The sequence below is a fragment of the Bacillus rossius genome, assembly GCF_032445375.1.
Source record: "Bacillus rossius redtenbacheri isolate Brsri chromosome 9 unlocalized genomic scaffold, Brsri_v3 Brsri_v3_scf9_2, whole genome shotgun sequence".
NCBI lineage: Eukaryota > Metazoa > Arthropoda > Insecta > Phasmatodea > Bacillidae > Bacillus > Bacillus rossius.
In genome coordinates, this window is record NW_026962013.1 from 35,017,048 (window position 1) to 35,040,814 (window position 23,767).

At 37.5% G+C, this 23,767-nt stretch overlaps 2 protein-coding genes across 4 annotated transcripts in view; one reads left to right on the plus strand and one right to left on the minus strand.

The window, feature by feature from the left end:
• The window catches only part of LOC134543173 (UDP-glycosyltransferase UGT5-like), a 97,495-nt gene extending 90,678 nt beyond the window's left edge, over positions 1–6,817 (minus strand). Inside the window, exon 1 of one of the 3 annotated variants that reach the window (XM_063388053.1) lies at positions 6,646–6,817. In XM_063388053.1, coding sequence (XP_063244123.1) covers positions 6,646–6,660 — 15 coding nt within the window. In that variant the 5' untranslated portion in view covers positions 6,661–6,817. Of the gene's footprint in view, positions 1–6,614 lie in introns of all 3 variants that reach the window. The other 2 variants (XM_063388055.1, XM_063388057.1) reach the window with 2 other exon arrangements.
• The window catches only part of LOC134543174 (progestin and adipoQ receptor family member 4), a 193,206-nt gene that overhangs the window by 149,153 nt on the left and 20,286 nt on the right, over positions 1–23,767 (plus strand). Inside the window, exon 2 of the mRNA XM_063388058.1 lies at positions 4,740–4,958. Coding sequence (XP_063244128.1) covers positions 4,740–4,958 — 219 coding nt within the window. The remainder of the gene's footprint in view (positions 1–4,739; positions 4,959–23,767) is intronic.

A 23,767-nucleotide genomic window follows, 5' to 3' on the forward strand; every position in this document is an offset into this window, starting at 1 on the left:
GTTTCTAGTCGTATGGTTGAACGCTTTTATGTTTACATTACTGAAATGTATTGTATGTTTAATTACTCAGTAAAATACTAACATTTTAGCATCATTTAAAAATTTGAACTTTAATTGTAACGTTTACTGTACATAAATGTTTAATTTTTAAGTTGAAATTAATGTTTCCATTTTTGTTTCCCATTTTCGGCTCTTTTGCGGATCATCCGCGATTTTCACTATCCGCGGTGGCCCTGCCACTTAATTTCGCGGATAATCGGGAGTGTACTGTAGCTACGACGGACAACGGACCCGCACGGATCAGCTCGGCATTGCCCCGCCCACCCGTTTGCGTGACTCCGCGCGACCAACACTAGCCGAGCATTTGGTCGCGGTGGTAGCCGTGCTTGTTCAGGGTTTGTACACGTTCGAGACAATCTAGTGCTGGATCCTTACTCTGTGGTTTATTTGTATTATATACATGTAGATACACACCGCTACCTCAAAATTCCTTAAATTAAATTAAATTTTACCAGACGTGAAATTTTGTCTCATTGGTTTACATTTGTTACGTTTCCAAGTCATGGGGTGGGAATTAATATGATAAACTTCTTAAAGAAGTAAAAACATGAGTTTATACTAGCTATATCTAAAACATACGTAAATTACTGTGGTATACATAACTGCGATCATGTACGTGGTACATAACACACCATTCGTATGTAAAGTTAGTTACTGTGTATCATGACCATATGGAATTCTACATAACAGGGATCCAGTGCATTTTCCTGTACTTGGCAACGACTTTAGCGATGAAAAGACGCATTTACGGGCCTATGTTCATTGGCATTTTTGCCTCCTAGACATATCATGCATATGAAACCACAGTATTTAAGTGTTTAGTTACATCTTGTATATGAAGTGTAATATGTTGTCTAGGTACTAATTAAGCACGAACAGTTCTTATTTGAGAAACTTCTTTGTTCATACGCAAGGTGGCTAATTACCTGTTGTTTTTTTAATAACCATAATCGTATCAAAAGCATACACACCCGTATACTTACTTTCTATGGAAAACTTTTTTTTAAATTCAGTTGGAACAGGTCCTTGCATAACTCGCCCAGTCGCACTCATGTGGCGAGGTTAGAAGAGGCGATGGTTTGCGCCCCGAATCTGACAAGACTCATCGAACTATTGTCTTGTGAGCATTGAGTCGGATCCCAATCTATTCAGTGCAACCGTCCTGTTCGTCGCTCGCAACGGACCGCCGCGCCGGAGCCAAACAGTTGGCGGAGCCAACTCGCCACGGCACGGTTACACGTAAACTGCTCTATAAACATCAGTCATCCTGATGACGCTGGTGCGTGTATCTACGCATTGCTCGTTTAGCACTGTACGGTCAACATATTTTGAACGGGTTATGTCACTGGAAGAAACATGTAGCGCCCAAGGAGATTTTCCAACCTCCTTGGCCGCCGCACTGATACATATTCCCTTCCCCTACTTCCCCTCCCGAACCAAATGGTGGTCCCAGGTTCCAACTCTGGGGAGGGCGGATGACCGGAGTGTTTTGTTCGGTATGGAATCAAATCCAAGTTAAATGGTGAATCCGAATTTTTGAAAAATAACAGCCCTTCGAAATTACATTTTAACGCTTTCTATTAACAACACTGTCGTATTTTATTTTTAAAAGCATTTAAGTATAAAAAAAAATTTATAGTAACAAAAAAAGTGTGAGCGAGTCTTTCATTACTCGCCAGTGATGTATAAACATCTTACCTCGGTAAAAAGCAAATTCATGTGTTCTCGTGTTGCAAATAAACCTATAATACGAAACTTGGACACAAATTTAATGTAGAATTTTTTAAAAATTATGCCGAGCGTGAAAAATATACGAAAAGTATGCATTTTCAGAAAAAAAAAACTGTATTTTTTTTTTTACCCTTTTTAAAACATAACTATAATTCTGTTTAACATGATGGTAAGCTACTATTGATTTCCCTGAACTAGCCTAACAACAGGAGTATCTAACCCATCGCATGTAAATGCATCAACGCTGAACCTGTGTAATTTCCCCGTAGACCAAAACTATTATGGCCTGCGTTTTTGAGGTTATACATCTTTAGGGACTTTGAAGGTGTAATTTTAGTATGCATCAGAAATACAATGAAATAAGCGCGCATTACACAACGCAAATTTTACAGGTTTAAAAACAAATAAAAAAGATAGTGTAATATTCTTAATAAAGTAATATTTCAGGCTGAACGAATGGAAATTGATTCATTAATGCAAAAATCAAAAATTAAGTAAAAAATGCCTGGAAAGTTATAAAGACAGAATTATGTAAAATATCTTCATGGTGTTAGTAATAATTCAATAATTTTTAAGTCGGGTAATGATATTCATAAAATTATTCGGTCAGAATTAGTAGCGGAACAGTTCAATAAATATTTTATTTCTGTAGCAGATTCCTTGTTAACACCTGAATTACTGGATAAGTCTGATAAATTTTGCCTTGACAGTGTAAATAGAGATTTATCAGATATACAATCCGTACCTACCTCAAAATATGAAATTGATAATATTATCGGATCTCGAGTATTATATTACAAAATTCTGCCAACATAATTATCCTTTCCTTGAGTGAAATTTGTAATTGTATAATAGCCACTGGTATATTTCCCGATAGATTAAAGACCGCCATTGTTAAACCCTTGTATAAGAAGGGGGATAGAGAGAGAGAAGTTAATTATAGACCTATTTCTCTTCTTCCAGTTTTCAGTAAAATTTTTGAGAAAGCTATTTATGTAAGATTGATTAAACATTTGGAACTAAATAATATATTTTCTCCTTCCCAATTTGGATTTAGAAAAGGTTTGTCTACTGTAAATGCAGCGTATCACTTATTAACTAATATATTAAACATATTAAATAATAAAGAGTATGTCTTAACTATCTTTTGTGACTTGACAGAAGTCTTTGACTGTGTTAACCATGACATTTTACTAAAGAAATTGCAGTTATACGGTATAGAAAATAATTTATTGTTGTTGATTAAATCAAATCTATTGGATCGTAAACAGAAAGTACTAATATATATGATCCACAGACTGGCAGAGAAGTGGTGTCAAGTTCTTGCGATATCAAACAAGGAGTACCTCAGGGATCTATTCTTGGTCCATTACTTTTTTTGTTATATATATGACTTACCAGCATATCTGGATGATGGTACTTCATCAGTTTTGTTTGCATATGATACGAGTATTCTTATTAATGCAAAATCCCAAACTGAACTCGAATTAAAGGCAAATAAAGTATTTAGCATGTTAATAGACTGGTTTAGAATTAATAAACTAGTCCTTAATTATGATAAAACTAATTTTGTTATCTTCTATGTAAAGAATAAAGAAATTACAAAAATACAAATTGGACATCTAAATATAAATATTCGACAGGTTCCTACAGTTAAGTTTTTAGGGTTAGAAATTGATGATAAGTTAAATTGGAAAAATCATATTAATGTTATCTGTAAAAAACTTAGTGTTTCTTGTTACTCACTAAGATGTCTTTCGCAGTTTATTTCCAAGGATACGTTGAAATCAATTTATTATGCTTACTTTCATTCTATTATGTCCTATGGAATAGTACTTTGGGGTGATTCAATTGAATCTAAGAAAGTATTTAGTCTTCAGAAAATTTTGTGTAGTAAAAGACCCAGAGACTCTTGTAGAGGTTTATTTGAGAGTGAAAGAATTTTCTCTCTGACTAATCAGTACATTTACAATGCCTTATCATACATAATTGATAACATAGGGTTCTTTATAAAGAATCATGAAGTGCAAAAATGTAATACAAGATAAATGATAACATTAATTTACCTTCTGTATCATTATCAGTTGTTCAGAAAGGCCCCTTTGTGTCTCTGGCAAAATTTTTTAACTCTTTACCTAACCAATACAAAGTATTAAGCTGCCAAGATAAAAAGAAATTTAAGGTTAATGTAAAGAAATTATTACATAAGAATAGTTTTTTATAATATAAATTAATATTTTAACTAATGTAGTTCTTTTAAAAATCATTTATAATTTATATAGGTAGTTGTTATTCAATATGGTGTGGTATGTTGTCTTTTTTGTATAATGTTTGTATCGTGATAATGATTTGTTAATATGTCGTATTTGTTTTTAACAATTTGTAATCTTTGTTATAATTTATATGTGCAATTATTGAAGTTCTCTTTACCCCAATTGTATTACATACATGTATAGGGATCAACAGAGAGATGTAATAAAATAAAATAAAATAAAATAAAATAAAATAAAAATAAAATAAAATCCGCCAGCTTGCAGAGACTGCTATAGCCACGAGCCGTAGTCGTCAAGATGTCGGACCCACGTGTGTGTGTTGGTGTGTGTGTGTGTATAATGTAACATTGCTTAACATACTCTCCCCATCCTATTTTACTCTTGGAAAGAGTTGATAATTAGCACGAAAAGAGTTATCATTGTCATAACATACAAGAGGGCAGAAATGTTCTTCGTAATCCTATCCTCTTAATATATAAATATTAAAAGTTTGGATTTTTTTTTTACACAATCACGTATTTACTACTGAAAAGATTTTGATCAATTGAATGTGCCGTGCAACATTATTCGAGGGCATATTCTACGGTTAACGGACATAAATAAAAATTATAAGAATGATTGTGCTGGCTTATTTATCACAACTATGTGGAGACACGACACGCGTGCTGTGCGCAGGGGTGCCCATCGTGTACATCCTGGTGACGGTGCCCGCGCTGCTGCCCTGGGAGCAGGTGGACTCGACCTTCCTGCCGTGGTGCCACATCGCCGGCTCGGTGGCGCCGTGGATCGGCAGCTTCCTGTACCACCTGTTCATGAACCTGGAGCGGGGCGAGCTCATCTACTACCGCCTGCTGCAGCTGGACATGCTGGGCATCTGGGTCAGCCAGAGCTTCGGTGAGTGGCATTGCCAGCTTCGGTGAGTTGCAAATATACCTACTGCAGTGCCAGCTTCGGTGAGTGGCCGATGTACCTACTGCATTGCCAGCTTCGGTGAGTGGCAGCTATACTGCATTGCCAGCTTCGGTGAGTTGCAAATATACCTACTGCATTGCCAGCTTCGGTGAGTGGCAGATGTACCTACTGCAGTGACAGCTTCGGTGAGTGGCCGATGTACCTACTGCATTGCCAGCTTCGGTGAGTGGCAGATGTACCTACTGCATTGCCAGCTTCGGTGAGTTGCGGATATACTGCATTGCCAGCTTTGGTGAGTTGCGGATATACTGCATTGCCAGCTTTGGTGATTAGCAAATATACTGCATCACGGGCTTCGGTGAGTTGCAGTTATACTGCATTGCCAGCTTTGGTGAATTGCGGATATACTGCATTGCCAGCTTTGGTGAGTTGCGGATATACTGCATTACGGGCTTCAGATAGTTTCATATATACCTCATTGCCAGCTTTGGTGAGTTGCAGATATAATGTTGCGTTATGAGCTTCGATGATTCGCGGATATATTACATTGCGAGCCTTGGGGAATTACGGATATAGGTACTGCATTACTAGTTTCGATGAGTCATGGATGTAGGTACTGCATTACGAGCTTTGATGAGTTGCTGAAAAACTACTGTAGTGTGTACTCTACTTACTACTGTGACTGTGTGTATATACTATACTATTCTGTGTATATAGGTAACCCAGATTGTGTATGTACAGTATTACACGTTGTTATTTCACTTTTCCTCTGTAATGTTATTCTCTCTGGGAATTCTGTTACTATGATTATTATTATTGGGCGCCTTGTTTTCTTCTTATGTATCAATACTGACTTACTGATGATGTCATATAGTGATAATATTACGAGACCCAGGAGATAACTTCCAGAAGATGGATACAACTAACATAAGTTTGACATAAACACAAATAAAACTGAGAACTAATGAGAATACTGTATAGTGTATGAATGTTGGGGGAAATGTATAAAGTAAATATGTGAAACTGCAATAAAAAAACAAGACACAAAGCACATTTAATATAACATCAACACTGAAATGACACATACATATACCCTTACACTGTACTAATATTAAATATACACAAGAATACACTTATAAATGCAATTAGCTTCGTATTGACGAAAGTTAAAATAATAAAAAGAATGTTATTTGGAGTGATTAAGGCAGACCTGGTGATGTATAACTGGATTAAACTGTCGGGATTTAGGGTGAGATAGATTATTCAAAAGTTCGTTGTTTGTATTCAATGAAAAATAGTCCGGAAACGATTTACTCAGCTTTAAATGTTTAATGTTCAGTTTATGCAGTTGTCCTATCTCAAAATAACTCTTAAAATATACCGCGGCTAGATAGCAACGATCACTAGACACGCAGACCACTGGTATATTATTCCAGCTAAATTATGTCCTCAAAACAAATGTTAATTAGCCAATGCTATAATAGAATTAATTACTATTATTTTGACGTGTAGCACATCTCGTGCTTCAAACAAAATCTCCAACGAAGTTACTAAATAGTTGTGTGGCATTATGAATATAATCGTAGCTAAAATGTCTATGGCTTAAGCTTCCTTCTAATTATGGTAATAATTAATTACCACGTAGATATTTTCTGCCACATTTACTCACGGCACGCCCCGGCATCGTGTAGAATTGGATGCACTATTATTTATCACCACAAGTAATAAATCAGTTAAATAATATAAAAATTTCTACACATCGGCATCGGGCTAAGCCTTACGAAGGATGCCTCAGACATTTAATTTTTTCTATATTCTCCAAATTCTCCCTGTTGTACAAAAGTCTTATTGTTAGCTTTAAAATCCAGATCGCTGATTGGCTGCTGTAAAAACATAACAGAAGGCCTTCGTACAAATGTACGCAGAGATACAGGTAAGTGAGAAAAATAAATGAATTAATAATAAATTACAATTAAATACCAAAATAACATAAAACAATTATTTCAAATAAATTCAGTTCATGATAGATTGCAAATTAAGTTCTGTAAATGATGTAATGTCTATTGTTGACGAAATTATAAATCAGAGTTTCTATTGTTCATGGTTGTAGCTTATAGACACTTATTCAACAATATAATATTATTCTGACATTACAATAATAACATATTAAAATATAACAATTAATTATACAATAATAAATAAACAAAATCTGAACGAAAACTGTTCTTATCGTACACTACATCCTATGTCTACACAAATCTGTAATTAAATTTCCTTGACATTTCCCGCCATTCTCCTGACTTGTTTTAAAAAATAATTTACCTAATTTTCTATTTAATTGTAGAAATAATGAAAATCCAACCTCGTGGATGGCCTACAATTATATAATCAAAATAGCATCTGAAAGAAATAAATGCTTTCACAGAAAGGTGATGGCAGACTGGACATGACTTTCCTCCCTCAAATCTGTTACAGAGAAATTTCCATGACTCTTCAACGATTTAAAGAAAATTTTCTTACTTTCCCTGATTTTCCAAAATGTGGACATTGTATAAACTACATTACAAGTAGGAATGGGTAAATCAAATCTCAAATCCTCAAATACCATCTAATACATTGTATTCTAAAGTTTTGATACTCAAGGAAAAATTATTCGAATAAAAATGTTTGACGAAGTGAAGTTCAGAAATTCTAAAACCAGCACCTGTGTAGTTGATGTTAGGTTCTTTATTACTATTCCCAAAGGAAATCACACACTCGTCTACACATCACAAAACCACCATCTTGGCCCGTCATACACTACCTTTTTCGTCCGCCCTTGCTGCCAACCGTTATACACTACAATCCCATCCTTCCTTATGAGCTTGAGATCAAATGATCTCCAAAATACATAGTACAGTTGTATATTACCCTACTATAAATACATATTACATGACAAGTTGCATTTCTCAACAATCACAAATAATGTTACAAATCTAACCTTACTGGAGGTTTCACTAATCGTGTTGACCGTCTGTCTGGTCTAGGTCTGCTTTCCCCTTGCACTGAAGTGGGGGATACAAAGCCTTTGAAGGGTGGACTATGGCTATCTTCTCTAAGTAGTCCTGAGGAAGACAGCTCTTTCGGTATTCCTTCCTTAGGCACCACCTTTGTGGCAACCCTCCCCCTCACTTCGTCATCAATTCCTTCCCCACTACCACGCTTTGATGTTGCCCAGTTTCCTAACTTAGGCCCCCATGCCAGTGTGTCACTAACCACATTGTTTGACACTACTGGATGTCTACAATCTGGTAACTGTGATTTCCGGATTTGATCCACATGCACTATCCTATTTCTTTGGTTACTTCCCCATAACACCAAATATGTCAATGAACTTAAGACTTTTACAATTCTACTTGGAACCCATTTCCATACTTTATCTCCTATTGTTTTCACCAGGACCTTTTCCCCTACTTCATATAAAGGAACACCATCCTTTATTGGTTGCCTTCGTTCACACTTTTTGGTTTTATTTTTATCAGGTTTTAACATGCTCAGCTTGGTTCTGGGTTTTGTTTTAAAGATCACTTCCGCCGGGGTCTGTCCCGTTACTGTACAAGGAGTATTTCGGTAAACAAACAAGAACTCTTCTAACCTATGGTGGATGTTTACATGCTTATTTTTGAGTGTTCCATCAATGACCTGTTTCTTCAATGCCTGTTTTAATGTTTGAACCCCCCGTTCTGCTAGTCCATTCGATTTGGGATGATACGGTGGGCTTTTCAACACCTGTATGCCATTTCCTTTACAAAAGGATATGAAGTCTTCAGAGTTAAAGGGAGGCCCATTGTCAGAGACAATAGCACCTGGAATTCCAAAAATGGCAAAACATGAACGTAACCTTTCAATGACCTTCCCCGCTGATGTAGTACTCATGACCCAGGCACTCACCCACTTAGAAAAGTGATCACATAGAATGAGTATTTTTTCTCCTCCTTGGTCCAAGAAATCCAAATGAATTCGCTCCCATACTGAATAAGTTTGAGGCCAGGTCATTGTTGGAATCTCCTTGCGCATATTCTGTGTACATTGGCAGGCTTCACAAGTCTGCACTCTATTTTGAATGTCCTGGTCAACACCAGGCCACCAAACCATACCACGTGCTATAATAACAGTTTCATTCTCACAATTCCTGGATGTTGATCATGTAGCATTTCAATGACTTTCTCTTGTAGCTGTTTTGGTATAATTATTCTATTTCCCCACATAAGGCATCCTTGTTGTAACGACAGTTCATGCCTCCTCATGAAGAATGGCTTCAAGTTTGGATCTGATAACCTATCTGTCCATCCATGTTTTGTGAGTTCTATTACCTTTGCTACTCCTACATCCTGACGTTGAGCTTCACAAACATCATCTGTATTGAGGGGTAAATCAGGAATGTTTGTGAAAGCAAAAATGCAGTTATCTATGCTCCCCGGCAGGGGCAACCTAGATAAGGCGTCTGCATTAGCCATTAATGATCCTTGTCTGTACTCAAGTTTATAATTATAAGCTGCTAAGATAACTGCCCATCTCTGAAGCCGTGCATGTGCTAAGGTAGGAATGGCCTGATCATGGCCCAACAGTCTCTTTAAAGGTTGATGATCTGTCACCAGTACAAACTGATGACCATAAATGTACTTGTGGAAACGTTTTACCGCAAACATTATGGCTAACGCTTCCCTGTCGATTTGTGAATAGTTTTGCTCTGCCTTTGAAAGTGTGCTCGATGCAAAAAGCACAGGTTTGTCATTCCCCTCTATCCTATGGCTTAACACAGCACCAACTCCATATGGGGATGCATCACATGCCACCACAATTTGAGCTGTTGGGTTAAAGTGCGTTAATACCTGATTGGATGTTAACATTTGCTTCGCTGCCTCAAAGGCTGTTTGGCACTCTGCATTCCAAATCCACTTGCTGCCACATTTAGTCAAGTCATACAGGGGTTTCATCTTACTGGACAGCATAGGTAAAAACTTATGGTAGAACTGCAGCAGACCCAGAAAGGATTTTAACTGTGTTACATTTAAAGGTCTGGCTGCTTGTGTAATGGCTTCAGTCTTTTCATCGGTAGGATGAACTCCATACTCATCTATCTTATGCCCTAAATATTCTACTGACTCACCATAGAAGCGGCATTTCGACAGGTTAACTCTAATATTATGATCATTTAACCGCTCTAGTACAGCAAATACTTTTTGCTTGCAATCATCTATTGATGTTCCCACAATCAAAACATCATCTATGTAACATACCACCCCAGGTAATCCTTGCAGCACTCTATCCATAACGGACTGAAATATGGCTGGAGCACTAGCTACGCCATAGGGTAAACTTGTCCACTGAAACAAGCCTAGGTGAGTATTCATTGTGAGGTAAGGCCTAGATTCCTCCCCCACTTCTAACTGCTGATACGCATTGCTCAAATCTAATACAGTGAAAATCTTACCCCCTGTTAACCCAGCAAAAATATCTTCCAATTTTGGTAGCGGGTAACAATCAACATTTAGGACTTTGTTTAAGGCCACCTTAAAATCTACACATACTCTTACACCCCCCTGTTTTTTTGGTACCACCACAATGGGACTAGCCCACTCACTATGTCTTACAGGAATAATTTTACCTACATTCTGCAAATCATGTAGCTGCTTTTCTACCTGCTCTTTAAGTGCGTAAGGCACATCATAAGCTTTGTGAAACACTGGTATTGCCTCCTCTTTGACATTCAGATGGGCCTTAAAATTACGTATGCATCCAGTAGTGTCTGCATTAAATACTCTAGGAAATCTTGTACTCATTTCACTTAGTCCCAGTGTCCCCACTTCAACACATGTGCTTGATACCTCATTGGGACCCTGACCACAACCAATCAATTTACCTACGTTACTTACTGCCTCCAAGTTATTTCTCCAATCAGGTAGAATAGCATCAAGCCATTCTCTTCCCAACAGAGGCAACATGTTTGCTCTCCCTCCTATTACCACGAGGGGCAGTTGATGCTCTCTCCCAGACTGCCCTCTTACATTTACACTGATTTGCCCCAACACTTTGACCTGGTTACCAGTGACTGACTTTAATTCTAAGGCACAATGTTTAAGTACTACCCGTGGAAAATGGTCCTTGTAAGCAGAAACTGGTATGACAGATACACAAGCTCCACTATCTATCTCCATTTTTATCCTTTGACCTTCTACGGAAACCACTGCAGTCAAGGGTTTATTTACACTATTGATATATACTGTTGTGTTCACGGAAGAGTTAACTTGATTAAGATGCAATGCATTAAGTTCCAGAAGCTCGTCACTAGACTCTGCCCCCAGTTCTTTCACCATACGAGAGCGACATACTCGAGCTGCGTGACCTTTCTTCCCACACGAGTAACAGGTCCACTGCCTTGCTGGACATGTCTCATGAGCATGCCTCCGTCCACATCGGAAGCAAGATGATGCTGCTCCGCTTGCCGCTGCTCCACTAGGGTGTTTGGATGTAGACCTGTATGTGGACTTGTAGTCATTATTTCTCTGCTGCCCGCCTCGCGAGTATGTTTCCTGGACTGTACCTTGTTGCTTATCTGTTACTTTGTTGACAGTTTCTGTTACGTCCATTGGCGAAGTTGGCAATGTTGGCTGGAACAACTTTGTCTGCTGTGCGGCCTGTTCCATGCTGCTGGCGATAATGCAAGCCTTGTCAAAGTCTAGGTTAGGTTCACAGATCAGACTACGTTGTATGATTTCGGACCGCAAGCCACATACCAAACGATCCCGTAATGCTTCTTGTAGAAATTTACCAAAGTTACATGATTTTGCCAGGTTTTTTAGTTCTATTATGTATTCAGATACCGATACATTGCTTTGCTGATCACATTTATGAAATCTGAACCTTTCGACTATGATGTTCTTGGCAGGCGAAAAATGTGTAGAAAGCACCTCCAACAATTCTTCAAATTTCTTTGATGTAGGATTGTCTGGTATCAGTATGCTTTTGAGGGTAGCGTACGTTTTGGCCCCCATAAGGGTAATAAATAGTGGCACCTTGGCATCTTCTTTGATTTCATTCACTACAAAAAACTGTTTTAGCCTTTCCACGTACGAATCAAAGTCCTCTGTCTGCGCATTATATTCCCCAATATGTCCCAGCAACCCCATGTTTACATTTTCATGTGCGGTACGTGAAAGTGAACAAAATGTGGCCCGCCTTACTCACAATACACCCCACTGTTGTTGTAATGCACTCCCATAAATTACCGCACATCGCCGATCCCATCCTCGTCGCCAATTGTTAGGTTCTTTATTACTATTCCCAAAGGAAATCACACACTCGTCTACACATCACAAAACCACCATCTTGGCCCGTCATACACTACCTTTTTCGTCCGCCCTTGCTGCCAACCGTTATACACTACAGTTGACAAGGACCATATTACGTATTTATCTCTACAAAAGCTCTCAAAAAATTCTTGTTATCACTGGGTTAGCAGGTGATAACGGAAATAACATAGGCTCGCAGTAACTAGAAACACATTTACTTATTCATTATTAAGCAATTAACAATAGAAGTGACATTGAACAATACTTCAATTGAAACGCTTATCAGTATATACTGGCCGTTACTCGGTGATGACACTGTAAAAAATAAACGTAACGTTACTGATCCTGCCTTCACAAAAATTATACCTTGGCAAATACGACTTCCAACCGAGCAATTAACAATTTATTAACCATACTGAATCATGATATTGATCTGGCTTAGACTACACTAAAAAAATATATTTATTAAAATATGAGCATATTCGATACAATGTATATATATATATTAATTTGCAAGTCCACATCTATGCCTTTTGAACAATAATCAAATAAAAAATATAGACAATTAACTATGTAATACTGATTGGGGTTATAATCCTCACACAACAACTAACATCGGCAGTTAAACCAGCTGTTATACAAAATTCGTTAACTATACGCGCCAGGCTACTGGTGCGAATAAAATAAATATATTTCAAAACACGTATTAATTACACAGGTCTTTTACTGGGTTTTAGACAGCGTGTCTTCAGTCGGTGTTCGGCAAAGGGCTCGGTTCACTCCCATGCTAGCCGAATGGCGGGATAGGGATTTACAGGTTAAACTTAAATGCACGCGATTCCGTCAGTTATTGTAATAGAAAACTAAAACAAACACCAACTTGAGGATATTATAAGCATACATGTTTCTACGAAAACAATTTTAATTTAATTTAAATTTTTAAGTTTGATATTGTAAAATTAAGTTTTAATTTTGTCACAATTATCAGTCAGTATGTTCTACCCCCTTAATCATCTCGTAACAACGTTGGTCATATCTCAATCTCACGAAAAGTCCTTGGCTATGGCAATGTATCTGGTTAAATATACAAGCAACACCAATTTTTTTTAATGTATTTTGTGGCAGTGCCTGATGTATAGGCTGCAATGCACGCTGGTAATATGACGTGTTCCGCCAGCGGCGGACAAGAGATAAGGGCCGCGTGGAAGAGAGAAGGAACGGCCTAGTTGCCACTTCGCCTATTTCCCCCTCATCCACCCCTTATCTTCAGCTGTCACGCGACAGGCTATGAAACAGTGAACCCGCACTTCAAGTGATTTTGTTCCTCGGTTCAATTCTCCAGTTGCTACACTACAGCCATGGGAACAAATTGGCGTAAGTGTTCCAAGATCTCGCCACCTTTATCTCACCGTAGAAAGTCCATGAAAAATCGAATAAAGCTTCTGCTAGCATCTAAACGTCAAAGTAAATGGTATGTATTTATATGATGCAACAATTATTTTAAGAAAATTTAATTGTAACTTTTTTACAGCTGGTAAAGTAAGATGATGCGATGTTGTAATCAGCATAACAAAAGCGTAATGCCTACAGGGTAACTATCAGCAGTGTCGTACTCGAAGGAGGATAGGGGAACGGGGCTCAGGAGTGAGGTGCTCAATGAAATTTTTGCATTATAGCATACTCGCTTAATTGAATACTTGCGCATTTGTCTACTTGCTCACTTGCATACTTGAACACATTCCACACATTCGTAGACATTATTATTCCCCTATCACTTACATATATTGATACATCACTTCTAACGCGCATAGCGGCCACTCGTCCATATGATTTTTATGGGTTTCACGGCTAGAGTATGCTTTTTAAAGCAACACAGTCAGTACAGTATATAATTCTGTAGTGAACAACCGGCTTAGGGCTAAAGATTTCCAGCGGGAAATCAATATATTATTCATTCGTAAAATGATTTTATTGGCTTTATAGGTTGTGTATGGTACATGCAGCCTTACAAGAAATACAATACACATTTTAAAATTTTATTATTTTGCCTGCCTATAAATTCAGCAAGCCTTTTTAAAAGATTGCAAGCAATACCGTTTAAATGTGCAACATGAAATGACCACTCTATGCGATATTCAACAGTATTATTTCAGATGACAGTAGCTGAAGTCGCTATGTACCTTTGGAAGGAATTTGGATCAGAATTCCGGGTGTGCCATGAATATTTTTAAAATTGTATAATTTTTTTATATAATTTATTTGTCCATCCACCCCGGGCTGGCATACGTAAAGAGCGAGCGTTGAAAAGCAACAATTTCACAAGAAACTATCTAAGCTTAATTATTGCATAAAAATGTGATGAAACTATTTAAACTATCAAAAAAATTATGACAAAAATCAAAATATACAAGGATTTTATAATCAATAATATACATATAAATTTTACAAATCCCGTGCATAAGATTTTGATTTATATATCGTAATGCAATGTTATTACGTTTGATACAACTATTTTAAAATTACATTTACATGTCTGGTATTTAAAAAGTGGTTAATATTTTTCCAACGCGATAATGTATCAAACGTTAAAATTTTATAATCTAAAATGAAAAATAATTTTTTTGGCGAAACTCCACGACCCCAGAGAAACCTACCAGGTTGGCTTCCATATGGTAGCACATAAAGAAACGTGCTCCCATATGGAAGCCAATTTAGCAGATTTTTTGTTTCCACCCACACCGCCTCTTGGGTAAGCCTCACTTGTTACAAGGGATTGTATTCCTATCAGAAAAATGCCACCATTTGTCTGAGCAATCCGCCTTGGAGGAGCCGGGGCGCGAACCCGGGTCATACAAATTACAAGTCAGACGCTCTACGCCAGAGCCAAGAAGGTAGAGCGACGTCATACCTGCTGTTAAGGTTTATATGGAAGCAATGACGAACATACGTCGTTGTAGGGCATTTGTTTGTCGCAGAAATCCAAGACCTACGTGAATATACATATATGGAATGCAGAAGACAGGCAATCAAAAAAATTGGTTGTCTGTAAAGTCGGTTTACGGACGATAGCTTAACGTGACAACGTCATAACAAAACATTGATGAAATGATTGATCCAGAAGAAAATGAAATATCATATTCGGCCTGAGACTGAGCCGTCATAGGTTTTTGCAACCAAACCATTTAGGCATTAAAAATATTATATTCTTTGAGGAAGAATTTTTTTTTAAATTTTTCTATCTTTTGTATGATAAAATCTACATCTGCATACTTTTATGAATAAAATTGAATCATTTTTATTGAATTAACACTATATTGTATGGATACAAAGAAGGAGTGAAATGAAATCTACAATTTAATTGATAAATTTACTTTTATTTGCATTCATTAATTCAAATAAATTTATAACTTTTGTAGTGTCGTGTGAGCCGTATTTATTTTGACAAGTACAAAAATGAAGGTATCGCAGTGGCCGGAATTTCGATTCGTCAACCTTTGGATTGGTAGTCATCGATGCTTACCGCACGGCCACGAGGCCATATTAGAAACTATTGTTTCAGATGTTATATATATATATATATATATATATATATATATATATATATATATATATATATATATATATATATATATATATATATATATATATATATATATATATATATATATATATATATATATATATATATATATATAATATATATATATATATATTCATAAAAATTTTGTTTTGTGTTGTGGAAGTTTTAAAAACGTATGTAGTCCGCCATGTTTATTTCTTATAGTGGTAGGTGGGAAATTAATAACCGTACCGATTGTGCTGAAAATCTGTGAACGATCGTTAAAAAAAATAATATTAATAATTCAAACGACGAAAATATGATTGAAAAGTCAAATCGATGGTTGTTCCAAACGACTGGAAGAGAGATGCCACGCATGCGTACAATGAGCATAACAGGACACATTCGTAGCGGGACAATGTGTGTTACGGGACACTTTTTCGTGCGTGCAGCCGGAGTTCATCGATTTATTAGACGTTGTCACGTCAAAACCTATGGACTTCTAACTATGGATCAGAGATTTTGAAATAAATTTTAGGCATTAGTAATAAAGATTCCGACGGCTTTCTTGGCCATTGTCTTGCATTTATTGGCCAATAAATTTAGGCATTAGTGTTCCTAAGATTAGGTAGTTGATACGCCGAACCCTAACAAACCCGCCGGCACACGGGAACCTGTAAAATAAAATAAGGTATCAAAGTTTTTAAAACTAGTCAGTGCTGAAATTAATGGATTTGAAATATTGGATGTTTTAAAATGAAGATTACTAAGTAGGATATTAATACATTGTTATCAGTTAAACAATTTCTTACTTATAAGATAATGTAATACTATCAACATGCCAATGACTACAATTATAATACGCACAATGTTATTATGTTGCTCTTTTTATAATATGGTTGTATTTGATTCGAACAGGAAAAAATTATTTTTCTTTACAAACTATATTTACGAAATTGAGGTAATTCGACAGACCCTTGAAAATAATTTTGATATTGTAGCCAATGATTAGGCCTACGTTGGACAAAGTTAATTGTAAGTTAATTCAGATGGCTCACGAGGCTGGAATATACATATATATAAAAGTTACATTTAGGTTTATGTAGTGAAGTGTGGTCACTTAGTAACTGCAATTACGTTTATTTTCTCCCATAAACTTCAGTATAATTTGTGCCAAACTTCTTAGCCGGCGAATTTTCGCGATGTTGTGCATTACCACATCAAAGAACTTCTGACTCAATGTACAGTCGTTATCTTGGTAATAGTCTGCTTACAGCCGAGCTGTTAGCAATTTAAGCTACTGTGAACAGTGCTTTTCTGAGGACCATTCAGTGAGCAACTAGATGGATGAGTCGTTGTGACATTGCTTGGACAGTTATTAGTAGCAGCGATTTTTTTTACCTCTTAATTTTATATATATATATATATATATATTCAAAATAATGAACATTTAAACGACATGCAACGCACGACAAATTGTACAACTCATTTAATATTGTAAATAGATAGGTAAACTGAATATTTCCATCTTTTATTTCAGACTGTTAAATAAAATAATAAATGTTGTTTATTACATCCACAGCGCACGCTGTTCACCATGAATTTGAAAAAGATAAACATGAGCAAACTATTTAACTGATCAAATTAGTTTATGAACATTTTAAAATGTGCATGAGCATTTAAAATCTAAATTTGTTCTAAATTTTATTATTCAGGTCAGATCAGTGCAAATAACGATTTCCCCCAAAAAATAACATACATTTTAGCCGGCGCATACAAAATACAACTGCAATACTTATTAGAGCTGAAAGAGTTGAAGCAATTAGCTAAAAAGCTAAAATATAATTAAATAGAGCTGGAAAAAGGTGTGAATTACGAATTCGTGTGAAGCTATTTCCTTTTTATCTGGGAACCACAACTTCTTAATAATTTTTTTCTACACAGGAAAAAAAAAACACTACAAAATAGCTACTTTTATTTTTACGAAGCAGAGAAATGTTCGTTATAGCTGTATGTTTTCACTGCGATTTGTAAGGTATTGTGTGTTTCGACATAGTAGTGGGAAAACTAAGACAGAAAAGTAATAATATAAAAATATTATAAACGTAAAAATTTGCTAATGTTTTAAACATTTCAAACCTATTAAACATTTTTACAACCAAAAAATAAATAAATAAAAAAAATCTGGCTGAATAATAAGTTGCAGTACCTAGATTCGGGATCAACAAAAATTATTATGACACAAATTGTCGTTTATGTTTCCGATAGAATAGTTATTATTTTGTGAAATGTCGGATAATATTAAATGTTGGATAAGAAAAGGTCGGATGAACGTAACACTACGGTATTTGAATATTTGTGAATAATTCAGTCATTCATTTAGTAAGAAAATGAAAGTAGGTAATGAAAATAAATCATTACATTGTGTGGTTAAGTTTATATCAATCATTTATTGGAATTAAATAAAACCTGCATGTGTAGTTCCGATTCGAGTGGTAAAGTCTCTGTTTTCAATTAGTAGAATTCGTGATTTTCCCGAGGTTCAAAGTAAAGGAGGTGCTTTTGGGCGTTATTCATTTAATACCTAAATATTTCGATAAATACTAAATTGTTTACGTGGAATTATGTTAATATAAATCAGTGTTTACGTTTATAGTAGTCGAATGTCAAGTTTCCTTTCGAATGACTGTGAAAAACGGGGAAGTTCATCGCAGCAATGAAGGAAATATTTTTGTGTCTAATATAAGTTATAAGCCGAGGCTCTAGATTGTAAGGATCTCAAGGCAATCGCGGACTACATATATCTTGGGTGAAAAATATTGGGTCAAGTCAGGTATTGCATTAAATGTTCTGGACATTTATAACCCGGAACCACGAGATGAAAATAAACTGTAGAAAAAATGCTAAATTGTCGTTTATTTATTATTAATTCTGCTTGCGTTTTGTAACATATCCCAGCCTAATCAAAACGCGAGTCAATAGACCTCAAAGATATAAAATTTTTATTGGTAACTGTTGACTTAAATATAGTAATAATGCCAGTTCACATGATAACACCGCACTTCTTTATTCCGCCATCATTTTACACTCTTGTCTCTTTTTTCTCAGTCATACCAACTCCAGCAACCGAACATTTTATTGACTTCTACACCCCCCCTCAATAAAATTTTCCTATAACACAGGCATTATGAACTACATGACCCTTGCAAAGTAGGTCACCTTGTACGACTAGAGAACCCAGTTTTAGTTTGACCACATTAGCTTTTCCACACAAGGTTTGTTGCTTTCAAACCACAAAACACCAACAACAACTACTACTACTTATTACATGATCAAAAGGGTTTACTCAAGTCCAAGATTACACACAAATTTTTGAAATAACGATTTGTTCAAGGCTTTGGTCAGTCCATCTGCCACCTGATTTTGGGTGGTGACATACTGCACTTCAATTACGCCTTCTTGTATCTTCTCCCTGATGAAGTGGTGCCGTATGTCCACATGTTTCAATCTCTTGTGACTCTCCGGATTCTTTGATACCCTTATGGCTGCTTGATTGTCCTCGTGTATTACTACAGGTTCTTCCGATTCTAACACACCAAGGTCGCTTAGCACTCCTCTCAGCCACACAGCTTCCATAGCCGCATAGCTAAGTGCCATATACTCGGCTTCAGTTGATGAGAGAGCTACTGAGGGTTGTTTCTTTGAACTCCAAGTCACTGTGCAACCCAGAACTAAGAACACAGATCCAGAAGTTGATTTTCTGTCCCCTTCGTCACCTCCCCAGTCTGCATCCACATATCCCTCCACAGTTGGGACTGCGGACTGACGCCTGTAGACTAGCGTCAAATCCAACGTTCCTCTAATATATCGTAGGATTCGCTTTAGGGCTTTCCAAAGTTCTTGGCTTGCGCTATTTTGGTACCTGCTTACGAAACCAATTGTGGCACTCAAGTCCGGTCTCGTTCCTACCGCTGCGTACATCAAGCTTCCAATCAGCTGACGACATCTTGTTTCGAGTTCCCAGTCCTTGGGATGTTGGTCATCCTTCACTATCTTGATGGATGGGTCCATTGGAGTGGCAACTGGTCTCGAATCTTCCATCCCATATTTCATCAGTAGTGATTTCAGGAACTGCGTTTGGTTCAGTCTGAGTATTCCGTTCTTTCTGTCTTGTGCTATGCAAATACCTAGGTAGTTCGACGCTTCCCCGAGATCTGTCATTTTGAAGTGCTCATTCAGGTTCATTTTAACCCTTTGAACTTCCTTTTCTTCATTTCCCACAATCAGCAAATCGTCAACATACAGAAGGACGTACAACCTTGTTTCCAATGAATTCTTTACATACAAGCAATAATCATGTTTTGATCTCACAAATCCATCCTGCTCCATCACCTGGTTGAATTTATCATTCCAGTACTTGGGGGATTTCTTTAGGCCATAAAGGGACTTATTCAGACGATATACGGTTTTGCCATTACACTCCATTCCCTCCGGTTTGGCCATATACACTTCCTCCTTTATGCTTCCATACAGGAACGCACTCTGCACATCCATTTGATAGATAGGCAGACTTAGCTGATTTGCAACCGCTAGCAGTATTCTAACAGTCGCCAGTTTTGCTACCGGAGAATATATTTCTCCCAAGTCAGACATGTTGTTTTGTTCAAATCCCTTCGCCACTAGACGAGCTTTGTAGTGCGATTGTACTCCTCGTTCGTTGTTCTTTATCTTGAAAACCCACTTACTCCCAATAACATGACTATCTTTCGGAGGTATCACTTCGGTCCAGGTTTTGTTCTCTTCGATAGACTGCAACTCTGAATCAATTGTTTCCTTCCACCTAATACTATCACTTCTCTTCATGGCCTCTTGATAGGTGGTCGGTTCAGATGAAGCACAGAAGTTTGTTTCGTAACTGTCTAACTTCCGTGGTTTTCTCAGGCTTAGTCGATTCCTTAGTTTGCTTGTCTGAGGGTTGGTACCTTGCACTAACTGATCCACAGCTGATGGGTTTCCATGGTTATTTGCCATTTCTGCTGGATCCCCGGACACTGAAATTTCATACAGTTCGCGGCGTCCAGGTGGTATAGCGTTCCGTTGTATTGGCCCAAAACCTTTGAAATCTTCTTCGACTCCATCCTCTTGAGATGAAGTTGGGCAGCCTCCACTTTCCAGCCACATTTCACTGTTATCATTAGTCTCTTCGTTTGCGTCCCCTCCTCCCTCTTGGTCAACGTCTTTCACCTGGTTCTCTTCGATGTTTGCCCTTCGCTGTGCCTCTTCACACTGGAACACAACATTTCTAGCTATCTCTACCTTTCGCCGACTAGGAACATATATCCGGAAAGCTTTGGAGTTTTCCTGGTATCCAACGAAAAAACCTTTGACACTTTTAGCATCCCATTTCTTCCTCCTCTCCTTTGGGACGTGAACATAGGCTACCGCTCCAAAGGTTTGGAAGTGTTTGATTTCCGCTTCGGCATTGAACCACAACGAATAAGGGGTTTTGCCATCCACGGAACTCTTGCCTGTTCTGTTTATCACATGCACCGCCGTATTCACTGCTTCGGCCCAAAAAACTCTTATTCATATTCTTGGCTTGCAACATGGTTCTCGCCGCTTCGACTACAGTCCTCATTTCTCGCTCCACCTTCCCATTCTGTTCCGGACAATAGGGAGCTGCTTTCTGGTGTCGTATACCCAGGTTTTCTGTCATTCTCACCATTTCTTGGCTTGTTAGTTCTTTGTCATTACCTGTCCTGAGAATTTTCACACTGTTTCCTGTATCATTTTTGGCTAACTGCAGGAATGCTCTCATCTTCTCTATTGCTTCAGATTTGTGTTGCAAGAAGTAAACGCTTCTGTATTTGCTAAAGTCGTCGACAATTAACAGGAAAAACCTTGCCTTCCCCATAGAGGGGGTCTCCATTGGTCCACATATATCTGCGTGAATGATTTCACATGTTGTCGTAGATTTGGTTTTACTAGGTGGAAAGGACTGCCTCTGGTGCTTACCGCTGACACAAGGTTCACAGAAAAAATCATTTGAGCTTGGGAGTGTTATCTGTCGTTCCCGGAGGAATGATTTTATATGTTGTACATTTTGGTGTGCTAATTTTTCATGCCACATTTGTAGCGAACACTTTCCTTTAGTACTAATCGCTGTGACTGCTGAGTTCAATGGTTCTCTAAATTTCATTCTGTACAACTTTCCTGCCTGGAATCCAACTGCACAAACTTTATTCTCTTTGATGAACTCACATTTTTCCTCGGTCCAAGTCATTTCGAATCCCCTTCTTAGGACCGCCCCGACTGAAAATAAGTTAAATTTCAGGTCTGGCACAAAAAGAACATCTCTCAGTTCTGACCGCTCCCACCTGTCTCCTGTGTAAGTTTCCACTTTAACTGTTCCTATTCCAATCGCTGTTAACTTGGACCCATTCCCTATTACAATTTCCCTCCTTTCTTCCAAGTTACTAAACTCTGAAAAAATGTTTCTCTGAGAACACATGTGCTCCGAGGCGCCACTGTCTGCGTACCAGTCCTCCGAGTTTAACCCTTCTCCTATCAATGCTGCACTAATGAATGCATTTACATTACTGCTCTGGGAGCCTTTGTAAGTCTGCTTGCCGTCCTTTGCAAGTCTTAACCTACAATCCTTTAAGAAATGACCCGGTTTCTTGCAGTAAAAACAAGCCCGACTTCCCTTCTCATTTCCTTCCGCGGTTTTCTGAGTTCTGTTTTTCCAGCAATTAGCCTTTATGTGTCCAGATTTTCCGCATGAAAAACATTTATGTGGACCTGACTCGGCTCTTTTTGTAAATAAAGCACCTTCTACATTGGTTTTTCCTACAGTTCGTTCTTCCTCGATCAATAGCCTTGAGGTTAATTCCGAAAGTTTCTGACCCTGAGCGGGTACCGACTCCCATGCCGAAACAAAATGTTTATATTTCTCAGGCAAAGATATCAAAATTTTGGTAATCAACATCTGTTCTGACAATTTTTCTCCGTGTTCTTTCAAACTACCTGCCAGTTCCTGCAGCTTCGAGATGAAGAGGGCTATACCCTCGCCTTCATATTTTACATTAAAAAAATTTTGTTGCAATTGGTGCAGACTCACCTCCGAACGATGCTCATATATAGACAGCAATTTCTCCCACATTTCGTTCGCCGACTCACAAGTAAGTAAGTGTGTCATAGGGCCCGCCTCCATGCGCGTAATTATTGCTTCCTGCGCTTTATTGTCGCGGCTACACCATGTCTTCAATTTCTTCTCAAAATCACTTTGTGAAACATCAGCTGTTTTACACGGTTTCGGATCCCCGCCCGACACGATATCAAACAACTCCTTCGATTTGAGAATCACACTTAACTGGAATTTCCAAATGTTCCAATTGTTTTCATCCACTAACTTCAGAAGACGACCCGAATTTTCCGATTCCATGACGGGAGTTACGATATACAAACGCGGCAAGTGCTTTTCGTCAACAGTTGTAAACACCGACTTTCATATTCATGAATTACCACTTTCTACACACATTCGTGACAAACTTTATACCGCGTTCGCTTATTCGGTTACTTATTCAATAACTCGAATCCACGCCGGGACTGGGCCCATAACCTGTTGACTTAAATATAGTAATAATGCCAGTTCACATGATAACACCGCACTTCTTTATTCCGCCATCATTTTACACTCTTGTCTCTTTTTTCTCAGTCATACCAACTCCAGCAACCGAACATTTTATTGACTTCTACAGTAACAAAGTATTAGCCTGGATTAGTATACATTGCACTGAAGAATTTATATTTGTCACACAACATATTCTTTTCAATCCAGTGTTAGTCTAATAACGTACAATTTCAAATTTATATAGATACTAGATAATGCCCGGCATGCG